Source organism: Lathamus discolor, chromosome 2 (assembly GCF_037157495.1).
Source record: "Lathamus discolor isolate bLatDis1 chromosome 2, bLatDis1.hap1, whole genome shotgun sequence".
In the NCBI taxonomy this organism is placed as follows: Eukaryota; Metazoa; Chordata; class Aves; order Psittaciformes; family Psittacidae; genus Lathamus; species Lathamus discolor.
Genome location: NC_088885.1, coordinates 12,325,605 through 12,352,536, shown reverse-complemented (window position 1 = coordinate 12,352,536; position 26,932 = coordinate 12,325,605). Strand labels below are relative to the sequence as shown.

General features: G+C 40.1%; 1 protein-coding gene across 2 annotated transcripts in view; it reads right to left on the bottom strand.

Moving 5' to 3' along the window:
• VPS41 (VPS41 subunit of HOPS complex) overlaps positions 1 to 26,425 on the bottom strand; it is a 98,263-nt gene extending 71,838 nt beyond the window's left edge. Inside the window, exons 1-4 of one of the 2 annotated variants that reach the window (XM_065665739.1) lie at positions 26,367 to 26,425; positions 22,152 to 22,190; positions 10,223 to 10,330; positions 7,174 to 7,251 (exon numbers count right to left, since the gene is read on the bottom strand). In XM_065665739.1, coding sequence (XP_065521811.1) covers positions 7,174 to 7,251; positions 10,223 to 10,330; positions 22,152 to 22,190; positions 26,367 to 26,387 — 246 coding nt within the window. In that variant the 5' untranslated portion in view covers positions 26,388 to 26,425. Of the gene's footprint in view, positions 1 to 7,173; positions 7,252 to 10,222; positions 10,331 to 22,151; positions 22,191 to 22,974; positions 23,069 to 26,366 lie in introns of those variants that run through there. The other variant, XM_065665740.1, reaches the window with a different exon arrangement.
• Between the last annotated feature and the right edge of the window lie 507 nt (positions 26,426 to 26,932).

Sequence of the window (26,932 nt, the reverse complement as noted above, 5' to 3'; positions counted from 1 at the left end):
TGTCCAATTATGGTGCATAGGGCATTCTTTCAGAGAAAAGGTCAGTAATAGTTGCAAACACAAATTACATTTTCTAAATAATCACAAGATGTAGCATGCATTCAAATGGTACCAAACGTGGATGGTGAAAGAGAAGAAAAAAACCCAAACTACTGTTTTGACAATATTGATGTTTCTGCATAATGTCACAAATAATTTTGTTCAAAGATATTTGAAATGCCACATGTAAATTCACTTAGCAGAATTACAGGCAGGTCCTCTACTTGATCTTTCACAAAAATAGACTCAGGGCTCCTACAAGGTCTGGTGAAGAAAAATGAAAAATACATTGGAAACTTTGACCTTCCATTGACCAATGATGCTGTATTCATGTCCTTCATGTTTAGCATTCTCTCACAATGAGATATTTCCCCACACACACCTCAGAATTTTCCAGATTTCAATTTTGAGAAAACACAAAGAATATGATAGGACCCAACCAAGTCAAGAGAACCTGAACTAGTTGCTATGTCTAGATGACTGTACCATAACAGTATTCAATCACAACACTTAACCTCAGTAAGAGGTGACATTAACAAAATCAATGACATTGAAACAGACTTGCTAAGGTACTTTAAATGTAATACCTTTAGAGTTGGCCATGAAATGCAACTGATACACAATAGGATACCTACTCCGTAGAAAAGTGATGGATACTGAAGAACAGAAAGGAAACTTCTGCTACGTTTCTATGTTAAAAAAATAGAGGAACAATATGCATTTGGAGAGTAATGAAGTTGTAGAACAATCATTCAGTCTAAAGATGGGGCGGAATATACCTCTCAAAAGAATGTACATGGGCAACACAGCTGCTAGTGAAAAGTTCAAAACAGAAGGCAGAAAAAATTGCTGTCCCAGAAACAGCTGATAAAGTACATAACTTTCATACATTAACTGAAACAAATTCAATCTACACCATCCGCGTTACTGTCTGTTACTGCACAAGCATGTATTTGACTTATATGAGCTAAAAGCATTCAAGAAATAAATGGCTGGACCATAAAAAACCTTCTGTAGCTGAATCCACATTTCCAACTAAACTTAAGGTTATTCTGCACTAAGCTACAGAGTTACTGAAGCTACAAGCTTAAAAGAATAATTGAATGAAACGGTCAGGCTTTCCTCAGTTTTGAGCTTATAAAAATTAATCACACATGATACTACAATTGTTTGAAATTCCCATATTTCATCCATACTCCAAGCAAGATTTCTAGCAATAATTATTCCCTTCCACATTCATCTGATCTCTCTGCTTAAGTAAAAATTTAAGCAACATCCCCTTCAAAGGTAGGTTACGTGCAGTGGGTGCATGTGCAAAGTATCTGTGAGAGGGGTAATCTTGTTTCAGCTGTGTCAGACAAGAAACTCATCTAGACCTATGGAATACCGGCCCTGACACCACCATTTTTAACTGTCTAAGCAAGCTACCTTACTTCTCTTCCAGTGACTGATACCCAGGTACACCATGATTCCTGCCAGGGAAGGGTCTTAATCTTCAATAGCTCCACAGTTCCCACTGGAAACACCCCAGGTCACAAACAACTTAATAAGCACAGTACTGGCACATAGCAAGACATTCCCTCCTAGCCTTTATAACATCCAAAAAGCCAGAATCAGAAACCCATCTGAGTTACTCCCACAACTGCTGTAAAAACCTCTGGATTTCCAAACCCTCTGCAGTTAGAATGAGAAGACAAGCAAATAGAAGCAGAAGAAGGGCTATTAAATTGGGTGAAGACATCTAAGTCTTATGAGCAAGTTCCCAAAAGATGTCACTTTTTCTCCAGTTTCTCCACTGGGCAGATCTAGGGGTTAACTTAAAGCATTTAAGCCAAAGGACTACATCAGCCATTTGGGTGGGAGATTCCACAGAGAGAAAGGAAATCTGTCCCTTGCATAGACACTCACTCCTATTAAAACCTTCATTTTTACTTTGGTTCTTAGAGCCTACATGTAGAGCAGCCTGCTTGGTTTTGTACAAAACACAGCATTTCAGCTTCAAATTTAACAGGCTCAGTGACACCCTGCAAATACTAACACACAGCTACCCAGATCTTTACTCTAAATTCTGTTGCTTCACTTCATTTCCCAACTAAGTCTTCTTTCATAGTCTGACAGTGACAACTAAAATGATGTAGTTAAAGTAATAAACAGAGAATTTTAAGTAGCCTGTCAAAATAAGTGACGTTTATATCATCTTACTCTTAAACTTATGTAAAGTTCCATTCAAAGTAACTTCTTCATTATACAGTCAAATGCTTAAAGTTACCTTCCCCATTGAAAGACGCTGCATTATCTCTCACAGCAGTTAGTGGGCTCCGCATCATTTCCAGCCAGAGCATTTAGTGCTTAACAGCTGCTGTTCCCTCATTAGAAATATGCTCTTCTTGTAATTAATACTCTTTCAAAAGCAAGTCAAGTCAACAGAAACCTCTGACATTTTGTTTGCAACCTGCTGAATTACCAGCAAAATGAGCACACGACTGACGTTCAAGCAAGCAACACGCTTGCAAGGGCAACGATACCACCACAGAAGGAACTCCCCTTTCATTTTTCAAGGTAGCAGAAATGACCTAGTGGTTTGGGATTTCTGCCACTCCAATTAAAAAACATAAAGGAACATTTAGTGCTACACAGTGTGAGACAATTAGAAAAAAAATGGTGAGGCCAGCAAAGAAATATGTGGTGAGAAGAAATGCTGCAAGAAGGGGCCTCTACTTAAAGTTTCATTCTTTCTGAAACCCCAGCCATCTCTGAATAGCTCACAAATGTTGCATGCTAAAAGGGACTTTAACTTCTTTGCACTAACAGAAGCTTTTATAATGCTATTTAGACTATTTTCTAGGCTCATGCATCACCTCTGAAATACCTCCAATGCATTAAACATTTAAATTCCTCCTACTTGTAAAATAGACAACGTTTCCCCTTCTCAAAGAGTATCGCTGCCACCAGCCAAGACTTCTTACTAGTTTTGCTACAAGCTTGATCGCTATTAGAAGACCAGAATGAGGGCAGGTTATCTTGCCCTTTGAAAGGTTTTTGATTTGTTACTTAACTAAACATGTTTGTACAGCTTTCTTCATATCTACAAGTCCTTAATCCACAAGATGTCAGTTGAGGCAATAATTATATTAATAAATTGTAGACAGGCTAAGAAGAAAAGAAAGATGGAGAGGCATTTTGAATTAACATGCTGTGAATCAGTCCTAAATCATCCTCTGTCAGTGGCATTAGCAGGCTTTTTTTTCTCCCTTTCTTGTTGCCTTTTAGTAATAATTTTCAGTACGTTTGACACATTTCATCTCACTCAATGCACTGAACCCTAATACAAGAGAACACCAGTTTGTCAAACATACGTTATTTGAGGATGCATATCAGTTAATCTTAGAAGGCTGACATTGTCAAAGACAGCCACACTGGCAAGAGATAAAAACACAACAGGCCAGGACGAAAGAGGGATCACGCAAGAGCACAGCATGGCTGCCGAGATAGATACCAGCACCACTCAAGGCCAAAGCACCCAAATTCCTGCCTCTCAGTTCTCCCCAAACAAAAAGTCTGTCATATCAGTTTCAAAGCACACATTTTCACTGCTGTTGACAAAAGGACTTGCAAACTTGAAAAGACTAGTCATCTACATGGCACAGGATCCAGCATCAGGTATTTTCTGAGCAGGATGAGAGCAAGATCCTCTTCTGAAAAGAAGTCTTAGTTGTCTACATTAGCTTCACAGAACCCTGGGTGAATATTTATGGGTCAAAGTAGATCACATGATGAAGTCTTTGCAGCCCAAGGCCGGTATCTGAAATTCAGGTTACTCATATTCATTTGCTGCTGTGGACATTACAGAGGGAAGTCTTGAAAGGTTTCTTTTAAACAACAAAGAAGCATGTCATAATAGCAGAGCTTACAAGGATGCCAGCCTTTACATTATAGTGTTTCTAACAGCTGGTTTTAGGAATATAATATGTTAAATGAACACAGCCTTTAACATGAGGGCCATCCTTAAACAACTTGGAGATTATGCAACATACCTGTGAGTTTTCTCCCTCAAAGTTCACAGGAGTTGGAGACATGACACAGTAATTATGCTGCAAATCCTCTGAGAGCAGTCTCTATTTCTGTTTTACAATTTGATTCAAATTAAGATGTTAGTCAACATGGAAAGCAAATGATTTATTATGAAAACAAGTTTCTTATTTTTTCACTTTCCAAGCCCATTTATATTACTGAACATGATTACCTGAGATTAGCAAAGAAACATGGAAATCAATAGGACTACGGTAGCAGCAATGGTGGTTTTCTACATATATTTAATATGACCTCGCATTAAAACAAACTTTTTAAAAAGGTTGAAATAAAACCCTCTCTCTCCATTCTGGTGTACTCCACATACTAACACTACTTTAAATCTAGCGATGTTTACATTTTCCTGTGTACGTTTTGGTTTTTCTATTTACACATATAACAGACTTAGATGTATAGATAAGTAATCATTTCAAAAATAACAAACAAAACCAACCCCCTGGAATATACAGATGAAGACTCGAATGCAGAACAATTCCTTGAATTACTTCTTTCTCTCAGACAAATGGCTTCTTGTTCATTTCTGTTATCACACAGGACAGAAAATTGTCTGTTGAAAAGATTCTTTCAGAAAGAAAACTTCTAAAAGTCACTCCCCAGGCACACTTTTTACTGCAAAGAATTAAAACATTTCAGTGGTAACGCTGCTTGCTGTTTAATGAGAGACCATTTTATTTACTCAGAACAATTGCTATAAACTACTACTTTCCTAAAATTAGTAACAACAGATACTTCTATTTAGAACCTTAAGGTAAAACCTTATCTGCCATTTCACCAATGAAATGCTTTTCAGGAGGAATCTGACTCAACAAAGAACCAGGGACCACTGGAGAGAATACTCTTTGCCCCAGCGCACTGACAAGGAATGCTTTGTATCCTTAACACTTCAGCAAGCGATCCTCTTCTCAATAAACAGGTACATTTTAGTTGGGATTTACAACATGGCGATGCTCTAATGCAAATCCTCCAGGAGAGACTGCAAACCAGCACAGGCAGGACAGAACAGAAGGAAGACCTCACCAAAGGCTTTGATAGTGATACCTCTAAGTCTGCAGTCCATGACCTTGAAAAGTTGAGGTTAGATGGAAAATACTCTGACATACAGCAACCAGTCCAGACTAAACTGTCTATGGGTTTAACAGCCAACAACATTTGTTCAGGAAACTTCTGTTTAAGCAGCCAAGGATGTCACAGAGCTGCTTTGTTTCTCACATAGGCAGCCCATTCTGTCCTACAACCCTTCGTAGTTCCTTGGAAAACTTTTCTTTTAAAGACAAGTGATCCTAGACCAAAATAATTTTTTTTTCAAATTATAGAAAAGAAACAAAAAGCAGCACCCTTTCCACCAGATACAATTATATCATATTCATGATATAATTTTTCTGTTGCACTGGAGACGTGCACTAGAAAAAATAGACAGAAACATTAAGAACAGAATTGAAGAAAAAATTCTTTTTCCTATTCTCTTGCTAAAAGCAGTTTGTAGTCAAACAATACTTTTAAAAGAAATCACTGCCATCTCTATAAGAAGACATGGCACAAAAATAATCATCAAGTTTGAAAAATGGATAACCAAACAAGCGCTGTAAAGCAGAACATGGTTTACATAGCCCAAGCTTAACTTCATCATAAGAAACCACCTTCCCAGCAGGCATTGGTAGGACTTTCTGTTAAGGAAAAGAATAGATTTGGGTTGGTGGACGTAAAGAGGATGCAGAGCTCTTCCAAGCACCTGACAGAGTATAATGAATACAAGTGTAAGACAGTTTATGCCTGATTCAATAGAAAATCCCCACTTCGAGTGAGTCTTTTACTGCAGAGATGGAAGAGAAGAATTCACGTACACTTTAATCGAGCCTGTCCTACGTAGATGAATTCTGAGAGAAAGAAACTTTATCTTTAGTATGTAGAATACATGTAAAGCAATCAAAACTGTAAGAAAGATACCAAAAGCTTTTCCTCTTTAGAAATGTAGTCAGCACCTCCTTTGTGGGGCTGATGACCATTCAAAGTTAAGAGAAATAGAAGAACGTAATTAGCTTGACTTTCATTAATACGGTCACTGTCAATCCAACCAATGCTATACACAAAATTTCCTCCAGAGTCTGTGCTTAGGAGTTTAGGCTGTGACATTCCGGGCACCCCATTCCTGGCACAATTGCATAATTAGGTTTAAAAAATACAAACAAATCCTTTCACCCCTCCCACGCAGCTAGCTGTGTCAGCCCTAGAACATATGTTCTCTTTGCAAACATGCCAACATCTTGTGATGGATACTCTGACAAGTGCTGACACTGCTATGAAAAAACAATGCTCGGCTACTAGATTCTGTGACAACGCCAGGAGAAAAAAAAAAATTGCTAATTCTCTTCCTCCCACCACCCGTGGAAGACAGGGAACGTGAAAATGGGATGTTACAAACAAAAAATAATCAACAAATAGCCACAATTACAAGGAACATTTAATACCCTAGAACAGAGCATAAAATTTGGCATTTCATTCATCTGCTAATATCAGGAACCACAATAAGGAAAAAGCTGCTTCTCCTTCAATCAATACAATCCCTTAAGAGTCCAAGCTTCAAAACATTCACATAAAATATTAGCGTTATATATTTGCAGTAGATAAACTGAACCAGCAAGACCATCAATCAATTTTCAATTACTTGTGGCAACTAGATAAGGTGATAGTGCACACACTAACAACTGACAATAGTCACCTAATGAGCAGGCTCATGCCTTCTGGAAGTCGCAAGCCTCTGGGTTACATAATTAATAATAGCCACTTACAATCATAAGTACGTATTTCCTCTTCTGTCTTCATGAGGAAAGTTTAATGTATGTAAACCAGGATGTGCTCATCACAAAACCATCCAGTTTAATTTCTTTTTGCAAGCAGCATATACTCGCTCTTATGTTATGAGGAGGGAGTTCATGAAATGCATTAGTAAAATTTCAGGCGTAACAAGAGCATTAACCCATTTGTTACCTAGTACACCACAGCATTTTTGCATCCCAGTAGATGTGTTCTGAGTAATGCCATACTTACAACATCGAACTTCTGTGTGATGTTCCCCTGGACATCAAGCAAATAAACTTTGCCATAATGTGTTCCCAGTGCCAAAAACTGTAAAAGAAAAAGACCGATTACCTAAACACAAAGACACCTCAATGAGAACTACAGCAATTCTTAATGGCCTCTGGGATGTTTAGCAGATTAATGATTAGCACCACCTGGGAAAAAAAAAAAGACACCACCACCTTCTATAAAGAAAGGTTATTTCAACTGCAACTTAGGTATAAAACAGGGCTTCAAGCCCACATTACTGTGATAGTGCAAGTTAGCTGTCAGAATGAGTCATGAGGCCCCTCATCCACTGACAACTAATGGCGTGTCTGCAGTCCGTACACACTGCCTGATGGACTGTGGCAGCAAATTAAAAATGCAGTGTGAAAGCAAGGACCAACACTGACCTGAAATAATTCCTAGATCCTTTCTGCAGCTTTGTTTCAATCATAATGGTTTCCTTTGGGCTTTATTTTTAATTATCTTGCTAATTGACATAAAACCCAAATGTTCAAACACATTAAAAGGCCAGTGGTAAGCCACTGGTAAAATACTGCTGAATTATGGAAGGTATGCATTTAAGCACAGAGATAACCACTGGGTTTGCTTTCCTTCACTCAGGAACACTCCTGCATCGAACACTCACAAGAGAAATACACTTTTCCTTACAAATTTCAGGAGTTCCATTCTAAAAAATAGTAGCAAAAATAGAGAAAACTCCACACAAATACATGCTATCACCAACTTACTCTGATACAAACAAGAAGGGAATTGATTCTGAAAGAACAGCTGTTAATTGAACCATGTGAACTACACATAAACAGAAAAGGAAGAACTTCGGTACTACTTGATTTATGACAGTGGTTTCTTTTATTCCACACCCCCCCCCCCCTTCAGCATTACTCAAATAGTCTAGGCTCCTCAATTCTCTGTATTTCACTGCATGTGAGCATGCTTCATTGCAACCTATAATGAAATGCTCAAATTTACAGGCACTGCTAAGCGTGTCAGTCAGGCAGCACAATCTTTAAAAAATAACCTTACAGAAAGTCAAGGTTTAAAAGGATTTATCAAAATGGAATTGCTTAAAATGAAATTTCAGTCCAGGCACTTAAAATATGAAGCTACATTAAAAGGAGTCAAGAAAGGGAAAGAAGGGGTTCATTAGAAATTCATCCCCTGCAATGCCTTTCACTCCTGCAAGGTTGCCTTTTTTCAGGAAGAAAAAAGTCCCCCGGGTAAAAAAATCAATACTGGTTAATAAAACATCAGGTGTGCAGACATAACTAGGTATGACTATTCCACTGCACAGGCCTGCTTGAATGCACCAGGTGCCATGACGATTAGTCATCCAGTGCAGACAGCAAGCCTGGTGAAAATACGATGCTTTAGCAGTGAAAAGGGGAAAAAAATAGTAATTCTGGGGGGAAATTAATCTGAATACAGAAGCCAGATTTTCAGTATTCCCAGCAAAGTTAAACTGCTTTAATCAGAGGCATATTTTACATAGTACTGTGTAATTTTGCTAATGATGAGTCTTTCGTGTTTTTTTTCCTGCTCTTGCAGGGAAAACAAACAAAAAGTCCCCACCCAGAACAAACAGAAAAAACCCTCACAAAACCTACAGCCCAGCTTCATTTTGACTCTCTGTTGTAAGAGACCTATTCCTAAAAGACTCCAGCACCTGGTTTCTAACAATATTGATCCTTCTTATAAATAGTGTATCTAGTTTGCTGGAAAACTAAAAGTGCTGCGATACTTAAACAGCTTTCCTGTATTGTCACTCTTTGTGACACTATAGTTAAAGCTGTACCGGTGCACATCCTTATAGAAAAAGCCTGTTCAACTCTCAGCTTTCAAAATTTACCTGAGGCTCAGGGAAAAAACAGTGACACAAACAGGGCACAGAGCAGGAGGAAAGGCTTGCCAATTTTCCAAATATCTGTGTAATTCCAAGTTGTCAAAAAACATTTTTAAAAGACTTATGGTTTTCATTCTCACAGTTAAAATACAAGCTTCATCTTAAGAGCCTCCTGAGCCATGGCAACAGTCCTTTGAGTAAAAGAAACACAGCACAAGTCAATCTAAAAATATAGCCAATAACAGAGATAGATCCCTTAACAAAAGCTGTTAAAGAGCTATTACTGACTGTGAAAAATTATACATTCAGAAAATAGCTACTATGTTTTACATACTAATAGTTACTTGACAAATCATTAACTCAGACTTTCAGATGCTCTTCAGCATTCCTTAATATTTCAAAATGTTCTGCAGTATTTACAGCAGAGAACTCAGAAAATAAAAAGTAATTGCTCAAATCACTAAAGAAACGTATGAAGTTTCTTCCTTGTCAGAACAAAGGAATGAACCTTCATAAAATTTCTTCACTTTGCACTGTCCATCACTTTCTCCATTTTATTCCTTGTACGTCTCAAATGTTAGCAGCATTAGAGCATGCGCATTCCCCTTTTAACATGCTGAATTAGGGAAGGGAGACAGGGAAGTGTTAGTATGACACCCCCCAAAAAAACCAAACAAAGAAAAAAGGAGAATTCTTATTACTTCCCTTCTACACTGCATTAACACAAACTCAGCTGTATTCTACAGTGGAATATATCCTAAGTCAACCCCTGGCATGACCAAGTCTGTCATCAGGGATTCAGGCTAAACAAATAAGAACAGTACATGCCAACTTCCTTTCTGGGAAAGAAAGGAAAAAGTTGGGACTGTATCCCAATTTTTGTTCAGAGTAGTGTCCATAATCCATATAAGTGACCGCCTTCCCAGTAGCTGACGTAAACATCCCATCTAACAAACCACTGCACCTTGACTTCCCACCTCATTTTCTCACTATGAAAGTGTCGATTCTTCAGCACAAGTTTACCATGAATTTTGTTGGTGTTGGCTTATGCTGCACTTCTAGATTTTGGCAGCTTCTCCACACACGTGATCCACCAATGCATTATAAGGACAGATAAATACATAAAATGAAGCACAACTTCTCTCTCTCTGCTACAAAGTCAAGTAATACCTTTTCATGTACTGTCATGCAGCTGGCTGCATCCTTCTGGAGAATTTCAGTGACTCCATTAGAAAGCCGTTCATACTTCAGCTTCGGTTCTTCTTCACTCTCATCTTCCTAAATTTTTAAGGGTACAAGGAAAAGGGAACAAGAGAAAAAAAAAAGAAATTCATTTTTAAAATAAAGCCAAATTAAATGATACCCCAAAACACAGCAACAGGTGAAGATGGGTCACTGCTATCTCTTAACAGCAGCCATTACAATCAGAAGCCAAACTTTTACATTTTTATTATTGGAGGGGGCTTGGGTTGTGCTTTTTTGTTACTGGGTTCTCTTTTTACTCCAAAGTTCTGGGTGCAAACAAAGACTGTACAGCAGCATATTAATTCAGCTGTAAGAGGCAGGGAAAAATGTACATGTGTACTTTGTTACAGAAAGTTAGTCATTCACAGTTCGGAAGAAAAATGTAAATGGGATGGATATGGAAAAATGGGTAATGATAAAATAAAGTGTGCCACTGTAGCCACAATTAACTCTAAGCTGAAGCATGCAGGTTATAAGAAACTTCAAGACCTTCACAAGATGCTGCACCTCTGTGGGAAGGCTAGAGGCAAAGTGCTGTGAACAAAAGTAAAAAGAATCCACTAGGAATAAGTTAATTGTATAAAATGCACCAATGGGTTTATGTTACAAAAAACCCAAAACAACAACAACAAAAGAAAATAACCATGTTGTGGCAAAACTGTCTGGGAAAAAGATCCAGACACAGCATATTCCTATGGATCACCTTCATCATCTGTATGTTAGGAACTTTTCCTGGTAAATACCAAAGCATCCTCTCAGGTATGTTAGTTATTGTCACCCAATCACTACTTAGCTGCAAAGAAACATGATGCATCAAGTGGCAGAAAGTGAAGAGAAAGGAGACTGAGCTCAAAGACACAAGCCGAGAATTCATTGATTTAAGACCCAAAATGTTTCTCTCTTAAGAAAAGAGACGTCAAAATAGTACTTTGGTCATCAGCATCTATCTGTAACAGATGGTCTACTGAATTACAATGCCAGAAAGAGATTTCATAAGCTTCAGTAAGCCTTTGTTAATACTATGCACACACAGACGTACACAAACCCATATATATCCCTTGGTCTTCACTGGGAAACAGTACACCTGCAACCATTGTCTCCTACGCTATTAGTTCTAATGAACACATCAATGCTGAGTGTGTTTCCCACACAAAACATGTCTTTCATTCCTAAGCAACCAGAATGTAACATTGCAGCGCTCTAGTAAAGGAGACCCTTTACTTCAAACTACACCAACCACTGCTTTCCAATCCCTAGAACAGGGAACAAAAATGCACAGTGCCAGTCTATGGCAGAAGAACTATACTTGTCCAACATTTTCTAGTAGCTAATGGCGTGAAAAATAAATCTGGAAGAAACATGTTAACTTGCTAAGAAAATGCATTTTGTTTATTAAACTGCCTTTGGAGTACTTCCCAAGTTAAATATTACAGCCATTTACCACATGTGCTACCATCGCACACAGTAACACATACACCCCTTCACACAAAACACAAAAAAGCCATCCCGACCTATGGAAACACTCGGTATTTAGCCCAATGCCTATATAAATATGCTGCGAAGAGAGGCCCTTTTAAAATGTTATTTGAGAGTTTTATGACAGAATACAAATGAGATTAATGTAGGGATGTCAGCAGCCCATGACGTAGAAGTCTGAAGTGAGGTGTCAAAATGTCCACCAAGAAACAATTTATTCAGTAAATCTAACACTGAACAAAGTTGTTACCAGACAGAATGACAATGTCAAATTACAGGGCTGTTTATAAATCAGCCAAATTCCTTGCACCTACAGATCCTTAATAAATGACTACAGGGTAGAGGGAGGAGGTAAAGTCAAAGAAAAGAGCATACATGTGATGGAAAGAGGGCGGAAGGAAGTATGCATCCATTTTATGCAATTAATACATTACTGCACTTTATACATTGCTTACAAAGATTATACTTGAAATGCATGGGTAACCATTGAATAAATTCAGAAAAGTAGAAATTGAACTCCAGTCACCTAGTTTTCATAAGATCCCACATGTTGCTGGAGTCTGGACATCCAATGTGCAACCAATGTGAAAAGTTAATTCTAGTCTCTTGAGCGGTTTGCATAAAAGCATTCATCCATGGACCATTAGATAAAGTTACTGTAAATAAGTTTTGCCTGTCTTATTTATGAGTGAAAACTAAGTGATTTTTTCCTGCACATGCATATACAAAAAATAGATACCTCAAAAGTCAGTGCATTGAAGCATTCTGCCAGGCTTTAAAAACAGGGAATAAAATGAAAACTTCCAATATTGGGCACGATGATGTACCCATTTCACGCTTTCTTGACAGGTATCTTTTATGTTAAGTAAAAGTCAAGCTGAAAGGTGAATTGAAATGTGGTGGGGGCACTTTGCTGTAAACAAAATGAAATGAAAAAGGTGATTTGCAAAAAAATGCAAGATTTCTCTGCTCCTTTAAACTCTGTCTGATATATTAAATGCACCTGATGAGCTCTTAGTCAGAGTATCAGAATTTAATCATTCTAAAGGTACTTTTTTTTGTCAGGAAAAGCTCTTATGCAGTCTGAACTTCTAAAGTAAACACAAGGCAGTGTTAATAAAAAGACAAATCAATAATTTTTGTTAAATTTTAATAATCCTGAAAACCTACAAATAAAACCATCAGCAGCCTGAGTTGAAATGACAGTTAGCTGTGTTTCTATGACAACCTAGAGGAATAGTACAAGTCCTGACTTGCAGCAAAGCTAAGATATAAACAGGGTGACATTTACTCCATACAAGAAAACTCACAGCTTTCCTTTCTTAAGAGAAAAGAAAAAAAAAAAAAAAAAGAAAAAAATCAATTGCTCAACTAACATGGATTTTTACTAAGTGTATGGCACTTTTAATTAAAGAAAAGTCCTTTAAACCATCCTAGAGGATTCTAAACACTTGAAAATAAATTTCATAGCACTGCTTTTTGTACCATTGCTTAACACTTCTGTATTTTCTGCCTCAAAATAATACCAAAACAAGCCCAACAAGACTGAATTTTTTATTTCCTGACAAATGTATTACGAGGGAAAGACATATATTGCAGAAAATGTGCTAAGCACTCCACACATGGCAGCCTTAAATCCTGAAAGGGAAGGAAATCCACGGAGCTGACAAGAGGAAGCTGCCTTCATGGTATTGCAAAACAAATAATGACCATTTTTCAACCACAGGAATGCTAATTTGAAACTCATATCCCTTGCCTTCTACTGCTCAAGCTAGCAGTAAAGTTGCTAAAAAAACCTGCAAAGAACCTATAAAGAGCAGGTATCCATAAACATTCTCCATTGAAAGCATGCTTCCAGTTGAACTAGTCTAGTTAACCAGTAAAACTAACACAAATCCCTTCCTACCAAGAGCTCTTCCATTTGTTATTGCTGAACTCCTGAGTGAAACCACATTCCTCTTCCCACACCTAACACCTAGCACATCTAAAACGCCCTATGAACTCTTCTGGAGTAGACTTACAAAACCGAGGGGAGCTACAAATGTGCAATAAGCTCTCAAAAGGCCAGTGCCACTCCAAGAGATGCTCATCTGCCTTCTGAATGCAGGTTCATAACCTTCTTCAGACATTTCGCCTCATCTTTCCCAGCTTTGCCTACAGGAACAACTGCGGTGGAATCACGAGTAGGGAAAAAAATAAATCTGAAATCAGTCTTCGTGAAGAAAATTTCCAGAAGGAACCTGTGGGCAGTTCCCAGAGTTATTCCATTAGTCTACATTTGCTCCTGCAGCAGAGGATCTGCCCACAGGACAGTCTGTCACATGAACTACATGCTCTACTGATTGCGGATACTCTAATTACGTTAGGGGCACTGACAGCAAGGGTCATCCTTCCTGCGCAATTTGCCCTCCAAGTTTTTCAAAGCCTTTATGGAAATAAACGGTGCATACATTATAAGGCAAGTGCCCTCCCTCTTTGCTGCATGTCTTCTGACCGGTCCCAGCTAGAATTCCCATTACTATAGGTGGCCATCCCAGCCTTGTTTACAGCTGCAAGCTTTGACCCTGCAAAGGATTTAAACTCAAAGACAAAGATACCTGAGGTCTATCACTCAAGCAATTTCACAGGAGCTAATCTCACACCCTACTGCAACAAGCCCCGGTGTCATAGGCCTTCCTAAAAGGGCTTTCTTTCAAGTTCCTGCTGATTTCAGACATTCTAACAGTAATATTAAATCAGCTTGCTTCCTCCTAGCCTAACGGCCGTTAATACTACTCTGCCTCTGTATCTGGATAGGTAACATGTAGGACACATTCTAAAATCTCATTCAAAACAAAAAGGAAAAAGAAAAAAAGAACCCATCCTGCCGCTGAAGTACAAACCCAGCTAAAAAGTGAGGAGTCATTTGTGAGTGGAACTTCTGTTGACATTTAATACAGGCCAGATCTTTGGTAACCCACATAGAACCTACCGAGAATTCTGCATTTTCATGTAGCCAATCATCAGCATCACACAGAAGAAAAACCAGAGTTATTAGTGTACAAACTATATGAACATCTGCAATAGAACCAAAGAAGTTTATTCTGGAGTTTATTTTTGAGTCAAAATAAAGGTTCGCAGAACACCCTCTGTTACACAAAACTGAGTAAACACATCCTTAGTGCTCTGCTGGGGGCAGCTTCACTTATTACAGACATTCAGCAACAAATATAAAAAAGCAAACATAAAAAGACCTCAAGCCCTAGAACAGCATCTCCAAGGAGAACTTCTTACTTCTCTTCTATACTTAGAGAAGCATAAAGTGCAGCACAATACCCAGCAGAACTCAGTTACCAAGATCATGCATTACCTTTTTGGTCTTGACATCTTGACTTGATCCAAAGCATCACCATCTGCAACTGTTAACTTTTCTATGGAACTGAAGTGTTAATCAGGGGGTCAGACTGGTTGTCTCAGTTTTGGTTTTGAGAGCCTGTGGGGCCACAGGCTGGGAAGGATCTTCCCTCTAAAAATCCCCTGACACGCAAGCAATGAACACTTATCTGAGTGGCCAGCAGCCTGCTGAGGACTGCAACGGGTGATTTCTAACCACACTGCTACAAAAGGCACATCATCAGTGGGGATTTACACTTTAGCCTGACCCTCCTGGCCATCCACAAACCCTTCCTACCTCCAGCACTGCCTGGGAGGGCAGAACTGCATCAGGGCAGCTATACAAACCTGTTTGGACATGGAGGCCCAACAAGCACCTTACAAACTTTAGGATGACTGTCACAAGACTTGCATGAAGAAGCCAGTAATACCCAACAACAGATAGAGCTAAAACCTTTTCTTTAAGCTTCACCTCTTTTTATTTAACCTTCACCTCATTACCACACCTGGGAATTTCACTACAAGGGTTGGAATGACTGCTCTGGCCTGGTAAAGAAATTATGATTATTTTCAGTCTTTCTCCTCCCAGTTCAGACCCCAGACGTTCCTTAGGACCTGAGTATCTCCCTTGGCTCAGGGTCAAGAAATACTGAAGCACCAATCTATAAATGAACCTGACTTTAGGTTTGCCAAACCCCACTCCCCAAATACTTCAGAGAAAATACTCACCTAATCCCGAGTCCTCAGACAAGCAGGTTCACTATTCCATTGACCTGTCATCTCTAGTTCTCTCTACATAGATCGTACTTAGGCTAAATGTGGCCCAGACAATCTGGTAACCCAGACGACCATGCACAAATCTCCATATTCCCAGTACCACTCCAGGAATATCCATTTTGCACTTCCTGCATCAGCAAATTTCATGGAAAGATACTTACTTTTTCTAACAGTTGCATGTTTAAACCCTGAGTTTAAGGCAGTAATTACATAGAAACAAAACTGACAAACTGTGTGGTTTCTCCACCCTGGAACAATGTTTCAGTTTATACACCCTTGCTCAGCTAGGGCAACAAGCAGTTCCTTCAGCCTGCTCCGGAAGGGAAGGCAAGATGCAGGCACATCAATTCTTTACTGCAGCTCTGCAGGGCTGGGTCTGCTGACTGGCCTACTCTGGATTTTGGGATGCCAACGGAAGAGGAGCCAAGCGACTCAGCTCACCACAATGTTACATCAGACAGAGGCTGAAAGCGGTGGTCTGTCTTCAAAGCACCAGCCAGTCCCACCTATAGTCCAACTAACCAAACCCAACAGTTTAAGGGTGCTGGCTCCCAACATAACAATCTCTACTTTTAAGACTGTGAGTCCTGAACCCTCATGAGCAGCCTCACCTTCTCCTAGCTCCCCCTTCCAAACCTGCTCTGCTTTGTCCCCTGACAGCCCTCAAACCAACCTTTGCTGACACCTTAACACCCCTCACTTACCAAACCCTCCCACCCTGGGCTCTCATCCCCATTTCAACACCTTCCAGTGTGCCTGCAAAGACCCCCACTTCCTTACCCTCCAAAGCCACCACATTCTCACTTGGAAGTTTGCTTCCAGCCAGGCAACCCTGACAGCAGAGCAGCTTTCCTATGCACTGGTTTTAATGACTGCTCACAGACTGACATGAAACGGATGCTCACAAGATACCAACAGAACTCAGCATGAACAGCTCAGCCAACACTGCATTTGGATCTAAGGAAAAGCAGAGCGCATAGCTCAATCCCATCCCAGCAGCACACCCATGCCAACTCACAGACACTCAGGGGCACAGACCAAGAATGACCAGTGAGCAGGAAGATTTTGGAATACAGTTACCATCCTCTATTTCCATGTCCTGTTTCCATAACTTCAAATACATGAAGGGAAAAGGCTATTTTATTTTACTAATTCAGGGTGTATATACCCAAGTGAACGCACTGCCCATTTGCAATGCATGGGAATATGGTCAGTGAATTAAAAAAATCAGGAAAAATTCTGAAAGAGCATAGGCTGCTGTATTTTGACCCCCCTATAAACACAGGTCTTGTGAGAACTAAGACAGTTTGGAACAAATAATAAAACCATGTTCAAATTTCCAACCTGCACAAGAATTAGTTTCTATTCTGCAGCTACTGCTACACAAGACTACAAAAGCCATAAAGACTGAAACTCCCAAACCATGAAAACACGTTTTCGACTAATGTTGCTAAAAAACATTTTCTTTCTATAATTCTATGGTACAAACACACTAATGTTACTTAAGTGAAGAAAGTGAATAACCTCCCATCCAGTTCTTTTATGATTCCTCATAAGGCAAATCACCAATACTTCCCCAGTATCTGGCTGTAAAATTGGTAAATCAGGATTAGGATGGTAAAATTTCACACAGCAGTTTTCTGTTCTCCCCATGCATTTTCCACAGGGATTTATTTAATACCTTGACCTCTTTGAGAAAATGCAGATATACACCAGGAGCAAGGAATTAAGATGATATGGCTGCCTGTGAATATGTATCAAAATGGGCTGCATTCACAGTATGAAATGACACACAGATGAAAGGCAAAGCAGAGAGCGCTCTATTTCTACTCAAAACTGTTGTGTTATGGAGAATGTCACACTACATTTGCAGAACACCAATTGAAGATTCACTTCTACAGGTTTGAAGGAGCTGGGCACCAGCCAAGTTGTGAAGCAGAAGTAACACAGAGATGAAGTAACACACAGATGACATACTGCACATGAGCAATCATCAGAAATGGCACGTTAAAGAAAAAAAAAACCTTTAGTAAGACGTCCATGTAATACAATTTAGTTTTATTTCAACTCCTATCAATCTGTTTTATTTTACTGGTAGTTTTGTGCCTGGCAAAGAACACCTGAAAACTTTCCAATCCACTTCAGTGTTCAAAAGCACAGCATCAGTCCATCCACATCAAGTGCACCATACAGAGGCAGCACAGGGTAGGCTGTTTTATCTTCCCTGTCTAAATCCAGTTCCAACACTGAAAAATCCCAACACAGTTCAAGCCTCAATGAAACTATGCATTTCTACTTGCATTTTGCTTTTGCTGAGTAAGGAACTTGGCCTAACATTTGTTTCCCCCATGAACACAACTCAAGCAGCCAGGTTGCCACCTTGTGATGTACTGCAGATGAAAACTCGACAGTACAGTTTTGGAAACATCAGTTTTTAAAGTTCACCCACTCCCCTCAGAGGAAGAGCTAGATGGTAAACAAGCAAGTTTCCCACTACTTCCCTTTTTGCTGCCCGGAGTGTTATTCCACCCAGATTAATGCATTTAGCGTTTTGGAAAAGCCACACCTCCATACTCTGTTCAGTAGCTTTTCAATTGCATTTAATTTATGTAGCTCGCACAGCAGCATTTTTACTGCTTATGTATTCCACAACACACAGATAGAACAGACACTTCTGGTTAATATTAATAGCTCATTAAATGAAGTATCTAATTTTCACTCAAAATCAGAAGATATTAAAAGAATATAGCAATAATCCATTTTTCCTGCAAGTCAATCCTCTAATGATGTATATTATAATGTTAGTTACTAGTCACTGCAAACTTGGTTTTCAAATTAATCTATGAAAAGATTCCATTTAAACCTCAATAAATAATTTACTATGCTCATCCTACTGACTCAAATTGATAAATTATTTGCATGATACATTTTCTCATCAATAAGAACTTTCCGTTTGGAATTTATACATCTTTTCCTTCCATTCTCCCCACTTAAAAGGCCAATTTCACTTAAAGCCATGCAGGAGGAAGCAATCTCTCTTCAGATTGCTCAGCTATGTGAAACAGAATATGCTTTTTGCGCATTTTTCGCCCATTTTGTATTTTTAAAACAACTGGAAGAGCAAAATGGTCACCTAGTATAGAGCCACTCAACAATAAGGAAGAGTGGCATGATGAGAAGTATCCTGCTAAAGGTCAGAGAGGAGACAAAAAAATGCAAGTTGGACTGAGGTACAGTAGCCAAATCTGCTCCTCAACCACCCATTTTTCTGTTGCAATGGTGATGCCCCTTCAAAAGCTACTAGCCACAGAAGACCTCATCTCTTCCAGCCCAATGCTCAACGCTCCATGTTAAAAGAACATTTTGATGGAAACAGAGTATGACAAGAAGCCTTTTTTACCAGATGCTTTATTTACTTGAAATGATTTAATTGCTTTGACCTAATCCAGACCCAAAGTACAAGACTAAGATCTGGAGTGCACTGAAAAGGAAAAGAAACCAGCAAGGATTTTTAGTTGTTTCTTTTTAAGGCTTAGATGTTTCCCAGCTGAGTTCCTGCTCTGATCAGTCTTTAAAACCTCAAAGAACAAAACCACTATCAATTTCAGTGGTAAAAGTATAGCAGTGAGGGATACTTTTAATACACCATAAACTGATGGAGCTCTGGGTTAGCCAAGAATTTGTACAACACTTTTCTCTCTACAAACTCTCCTAAAATTTATTAATATAAGTGTTTAAATAACTAAAAGAATAAATTAAACTAATAAATGCATCCCTTTCACAGGGTAGCAGTGATCAAAACAGGCAAAACCCAAAGAAATAAGACCAGGAGAGAGAAAAATGGAAATGTTAGGATGAAAACATATGCAACAATAATGGCTAACACACACAAAAACTTAGTAAAAAATAAAAACAAACCCAAACCAGTAATGCACATACTAATGCAACTTTTTTAAATGGGACTTTTAATGACTTTTTGCAGAAAATTAACAGCTTCACCCATAGCTGCAGGTGGTTCCCTTTAACAGGCCAACCATACAAAAAAAGCTACCCTGCACTGCAGCTACAAAAATCAGTGAAACTCCTCAAAAAAGGATCACTTCACTGGATATAGCACTCATTTTACGATTCCAGGGAGACTTGTTCCTGAAAAGGTGATCCCTGTAAAAACGGATACATCCCGGACCAGGGCAATCTGCTCATAGCCCCAGCAGAATACTAACAAGCAGAATACTAACAAACAACTAACAAAATTCCAGGATGGTAGTTAGCTTTGATTCCCTCAAGTAGGAAGGTTCTGAGTTTTAATTCATCATGACATTCAAACTCTGGGCCACGAAAGAGAAATCGTACAATTTTATGCTTGCAAGAGCTTAAGAGTGAAGCCATCAGTTCAGTCTGATCTCTGATCATACCTCAAATAATATAAGCAAGCCCTGACAACATTTAGACTTCATGATTCTAGCACTAGTTCTGGGTCTGAATGATCACCAGAAATAGTCCAACGAGTGATGCAACCACTAAAATCGTGACAATTGTTCACTACTGCCTTTAAGTAATTTCTAAGCATGGTTTCCAAGTTTGATTTCATCAACTACTTGCATAGTGTCAAGACACTACAGGTAGGACTTAAAAAGCAAGAAGTGTTTTCACAGGCATTAGAATGATGATTAGATTGTTCTTTAGATCCAGCATCTGCATTCTCAACATGAAAATTTCCTTTTCACCTCTCTACACACGTGAAATTAACATTAAAAATAGGCATCAACTTTGTAACAGAGGTCTTGTCGAAATTTTATGACTTCTAATTTTGTGAAAGCTGCATGATGCCTACTTTTACTTAAGGTAAAACTAAATAAAACCCTGACAAGCTGGCAACCCATTTATGATTAATTCTGCTGTAAATACTTATTTACTACAGGCTGAAATGTTGAAAGGCCATTAAAAAGGCCACTAAAACAAGCTCTCACTTGAAATAAACTTTAAAGGAAAAAACCCAACTGCCTCAGCAGGCAAGTATTTGTTCACTATCCTGTGAATGTCAACCCTTGAGATGATTATTCTACTAAATACTGAGTCCTTGCCCAGTCACTGTCTAGGAGCACTTCACATCACAAAGCAACATCTAGAATGAAACCATTTCACACTGGGCAAAAAAAAACCTGGTCCAGAGAGCACACAGCAGCGTTAAAGGGCCAAAGAAATTCCTGCTTCTCACCAACAACACCCTAGTGTGCCACTGCAGAGAAAGGCTGAGGGGAAAAAAATTATCCCGCAAGAAACAAAGCCACCATCCTCTGCAAAAAGGTCGGTTGGTTGGTTTTAAGAATCCACCACTGCAGTCTCTGCAATAGCTACCGTCTTGGAAATTGGGACTGCTGCCTAATTAAACTCAGACCCAGTGTGTAAACCCAGAACCCAAGCATGAAGATTAGTCCCTAGGTAAAAAACAGAACACCTTCCTAACAGCAAATACATTAAAGCTTTGAAGCGCCTTTTTTGGAGCCACTTCCACTTAGATACATAACAGATGAAAACACCCTATCAAGGTAATATCCCGCCCTGCACCACCTGTCCCTGCTGGTGGCCACAACTGAAGCAGATCAATCACCCTTACTTCTTCCTTCCTGCAGCTATCCCAGAAAACACTGAGGTCAAGTATCTCTTTCCAGATCTCTCAGGGTTCCTTCAGTGATGGCAGGTTTGTATTACACTGCTGTTTGGGGACAAGTTCTTGAACCCTGTGTAGCTCCCCTTCTCTCCACAACCCCAGCATGCTTTTTCCAGCACCTACAGCAGGGTAGGCAGATCTCTCCAGCACACGACAGTCTCTGACAAAATGCCACCTCAAGAACAGAGACTACACAACGTTATTAAATACAGACTCTGAAGCTATTAAAATAACACAGCAATTACCTGAATGTAGTATTACTGCACACATAATTATACTGATAATTAAATTTTCATTTGATCAAAACAGAAGTGCATGCACTTGAATGTCTCTCGACACTATTCTTTTTTCCATAATGGGGCAATTGTTAGGGTTTTAAATATAAAGAAGGGAATCACAGCTCCTTTTTAATCATTTAAACCCAGATTAACATTCCCTGCTACACAGTACTGGCAAAACTTCTAAAAACAACCACTAAAGCAGCATTTTTCCTTCAAGTAGTGAAAAAGAACTAGTCCTGACACAGATTCAAATGAGAAGCATTTTAAGCAGACTTACCTCAGATTCATCTGTAGATTCCTCAGTAGACCTGGTTTCCTGTAAATGACACAAAGAACAAAGTGGAAATCAACTAAGTACGTATATAACTGAGCAGCATTTCCCTTTAAGAAGCCCTTTTTAAACCTTTATTAAGAAACGGATGACAAAGCGGAACCAACTCAGTTTCCATCCTTTCCATTCAGACCCAGTTTGTCCTTACACTTGCAATCTAGTGCCACACTGACACTCAGTGGCACCAGTTGACTGTGATACTATTGTCATTTACCCTAAAGAGACAGTGATTGTATCAGCTGGGATTCCATGCCTGTGAAAGCTTCCCTCCTTCCAGAAGCGGTACCAAGTTTTGAAAAGCAACTCCCTACACCCTGACTTGCAAGGCAGAACAGCATTTGCAAGTTATCCACAAACTAGCTTTGGTATTCAACTATTCAGCTGATAATCAAGTTATTTTAAACTGCAATAATTTCAAACCATTTTCCACAGAAACCCAGCATTTCACTGAATCACAGAATGGTTTGTGTTCAAGTGACCTTAAAGCTAATCCAGTTCCAACCCCCTGCCACAGGCAGGGACACCTTCCACTAGAGCAGGTTGCTCCAAGCCCTGCCCAACCTGGCCTTGAACACTGCCAGGGATGGGGCAGCCACAGCTTCTCCGTGCACCCTGTGCCGGCGCCTCAGCACACTCACAGGGAAGAACTTCTGCCTAATGTCTAATCTAAAACTCCCCTTTGCCAGCTTAAAGCCATTCCCCCTTGTCCTGTCACTACATGCCCTTTTCAAAAGTCCCTCTCCATTTAACAACTTTCTCCTTCCCATACCATGTCAAAGCAATGCCATGGGGCTTCCTCTTGCCTTTGAAGCAACTGCACCTTTAAAACATCTCTCTGGCAAGGCAGTAATTCTTACTGTCCTAAAAGAAAAAATGTTGCAAGTCAACTCCTCCTAATCTCTCACCTGTCCACTGTGAAAATCTGCTGATGCAACACCTCCTCAAAGAGGTCAGCAGAATGAAGATTTACCTAACGTATTTATCGTTATCAATAGCAATAAAAGATTACAACTAATACACTGACAGTGAATGTAAGCATTTGAACAACAAAATACTATACAAATAACAAGTAAGAGAGAAGGCAGCATTTCAAACCTCATGAAGTAGTATCTGGACAGCAAGATAAATTGGTAGAGAATTCCACCAGAGAAGGTTAAAAAAGAAGAGACAATTACCAGCAGTTTAAAGAGAAATAGAAAGGGATGAAAAAGTAATACACTGACAACCAGTGTCATTTTTATTTTGACACATTTATTTATTTTGTGTCTATAAAATCATTGATGGTGACCTCTAGACAAAAAGTAAATGCCTCCTTTGCATTAGCGGAGGTTCACCTTTAGTGACCATAGTCACAAAGACAGGGCAGAAGAAAAGCAGCATTTCTACTGGCTACTTGAAATTCAGTGCAAGGTGCTACCATGATTACTGACTTCTGTTCTGTTTGGTCCATTTTACGTACTACAACCAGGTCCACCTCTAAAATACACGTGTATTTGACTATATACTGTGAGTTAAGTTGGGAAATTGCAAGTAGAAAGCACACAGGAGTTAAGGGAAGATTTAAAAGGGAGGAATAGCCTGGCACCCTTTGAAGTTCGGGTTTGACTTTGCAAATACAATTGTTTGTCCATCAGTCTGTCTCTACTCACAATTACCTTTGAGGAAATAAGAATTCTGTTTCATACAGTCTTTATGCATCTTAAATGCTACTTAACGGTACCTGAGGACAGAACTAAAATATTGTTGTGTACCACTGCGAGCCTATTGAACAAGCTAAAGCAACTCATGAAGTCCAATGCAACATATTGCTAGGTGCCTAACAAACCCCCCAGCCTTTCCTCCTGAATACCAAGAGTTTTTTACTCAGCTTTTCAATAAACCAAAACTATTAGCACCACCATTTAGATATTTTGATACAGTTCACACTCTGTAAAAGGAGAATGTGTTGTAAAAATTGAATCTTTCTCCCAAATAAAATAAGCAATTACAGGAAGTGACATTTTTGCTTGTACACATGAGACTTTATAGTACAGCTACACTACTTAGATTAGTTTTCCCTCATGGTTCTAATTGCTTTGGCTTCAGGAGAACACAAATGTAGGTATAAGCTCAATACTTAACACCCCACAGACAGACTCACATGAAGGCAGGGTGGAGTAACAACCCACTTGCTTTTACAGAAGCTGATTCTTACATCCACGCAAAACACTTAATAAAGATCAAACTGAGTTGCAAGTTATTATGTGCGAGATCATCCTTGGAAAATACTGGCTTACAGAACCAGGGCACACCAGAAGTTGATTCAAATAATCAATCAGTGTGAATCAATAACGTATCAATCTGCTTTGATTCAGGACATGTGGTATCCCTACTGCATTCAGGAGCCACTGCAACAGCAGCTACTACATTTCATAACAGCATGTAAACTCAGGCAAATACTTCATGGCCTTTATGTTTTACTGCAGAAAATAACATGCAAAAATTCAGAGGGAGACTTGGCTTAGGAAAGAAATACAGAAACTGTATTTGTTCTCTGATAAGAACTTAGCTGAAGGTGCTTACAATTGACACCTACTAACTCACTATACTAGCAACTTAATATGAAATGCTTTTTGCCTAAGTTCTCCCATTTGCACCAACAAACTGGAAGAGTAAATTGCAGTTATGACTGCCCTGAGGTTTTGTTAGGTTCCTCTCCCTTCCCTCCAAATGCATGAGCCAAAAGGATTATCCGCCACTTCTACTTTTCAGTAGCCTTGTAACTGTGAAAAGGAAATCCCTCAGCTGGGATTTGTAGGTGACCAGAATCCCAAATCATGTAGGAAGAGCTGTCATTGGTGGGTCTCAGACTCTAGGGGAAAATCAGCAGTACACTTCAGCCAGCTGGCAAATGCAGTTGCTCAAGCAGCCTAAGAATGGATAAAAGGAACATGGATGAGCAAACCACAGAAATGTGAAGCTATCTCTTGCCATTATAATCTCTCACTTAGCAGATCCAACATAACTTCTCAATAAAACCTAAGCTGGCTTTCCAGTATGATGGATATAGGGTTTTCCCTTCCCCACCTCAGCAAAGATCAGTTGCTAACCACTATATGTTTAGGCTCATAACTCAAAGGTGTTGGGCAAGGAAAACCATGAAACTTGGGTTTCAAAGAAACCTACATGCACAACAGACATGCCTTTCAGCAGGGGTGTGCATGCTCCCCAAAGGAAATAAACAGAAATGAATAAGGTAACTTCCCTCCCATAATCCAAAGACAGAAAAACACAGGCTGTTTTCATCTCCTGCAGTATCACAGAAGATAACTTCTCAGAGCGGATTTTATCCCAAGAGCCCTTTCAAACGCTGCCACAGTTAAAAACCCACCACACCAGGGGACGAAGCCTCCCCCCCAAGGAAGCCAGCCCTTCCCAACCAAACCCCTGGCAGCAGGGAAGCCCATCTCCAATTCGGGCCAATTCCCTTGAAACAATTCTAACACTCTCCCACCTTTAAGCATCCAAGACAAACATCAGACAGCTCAGAATCACAGAATACCAGGTTGGAAGGGACCACAGGGATCATTTTTAGCTGTATGTCAAAGCCCTGGTTCAGCAAAAAGACCCTGAGAAAGCATCTAAAAGAATGGGAAACTTCACTTCTTGCTTGTACTTTATGTATTTCTCGGGAAGGAGCAGTCTAAGCAGCGGGAGCTCCAGGAGAACCACGGGTGACAAGCACGAAACCTCTCGGATTTTGTCTCAGGAGAAGACTCCCCTGTTGAGATGAACTTGCTCACGCCTCTCGGTAAACAGCAGCTTCTCCACCATTTCAGACCCTTCAGCTCTTTAATCCTGGCTGTGCCGCGGCACCAGCTGCATTCCTAACCCACCCGCCCCAGCCACCGAGCCCCAGGGTCCTGCACCGGGGGCTGTGTAAAGAGCAGAGCCCGCAGGGCTTGCCTCCCAGCCCTCCCTCTGCTTGTTCTACACAAACCCCGACAGGCCGCGGCGGGCAGCCCCATCCGCGCAGTGCTGAGGAGGAGCGGGGGCCTCGCCGCACAGCCGCCGGCTCTCGCCGGGCTGGCTGAGCCGCCTGTCCCCTCACACACGCACTGCCCCTCCGCGCCGCCGCGCTCCCCGGCCCGTCCGGCTGCAATAATGCCCTCACGGCGTTACCTTCTCCTCGGCTTCCGCCATGCCAAGGCCAAACCGCTGTCATGTGAGGGGCCGGAAGCTGGCGAGGGCAGAGGCACTTGGGAAATGTAGTTTCGCCCGGGGGGTGTGTTTTACTCTTGGTTTTGTTTGTTCGGTTTTTTTTCTTTCTTCCTTTCTTTTTTCTTTTTATTTTTCCTCCTTTTTTATTGTTGTATTTGGTGGGGGTTGGGGGGGGGGGTGGTTTTTGCCGAACTTTGGCCATGGCGGTGCTGTCTTACAACTTACACCAAGGCCACAGGAACAGGGACAGTGCATCCCAGCTGGGCTCCCCATCTGCCCTCCTCAGCTGCAAGCGAGATGGTTTCTTTTCAAACCGAATTCCTTCGATTTCCTCGGGGAGACCTTACTCCACCGAGCTGTGATGGACTGAAGGCGGATGCTGTGGTAAATGATGAGGGTTTGCAAGGGGTTGGGTGTAGTTGAAGCTGAGATCCCCTTCCAGTGTGCCCACAGACGTGTTGTGCGCTGGACTGCCAGTTCTCCAGGACGAGGCCCATTTGTTGGCGCACATCTGAGTACAGCTCTGG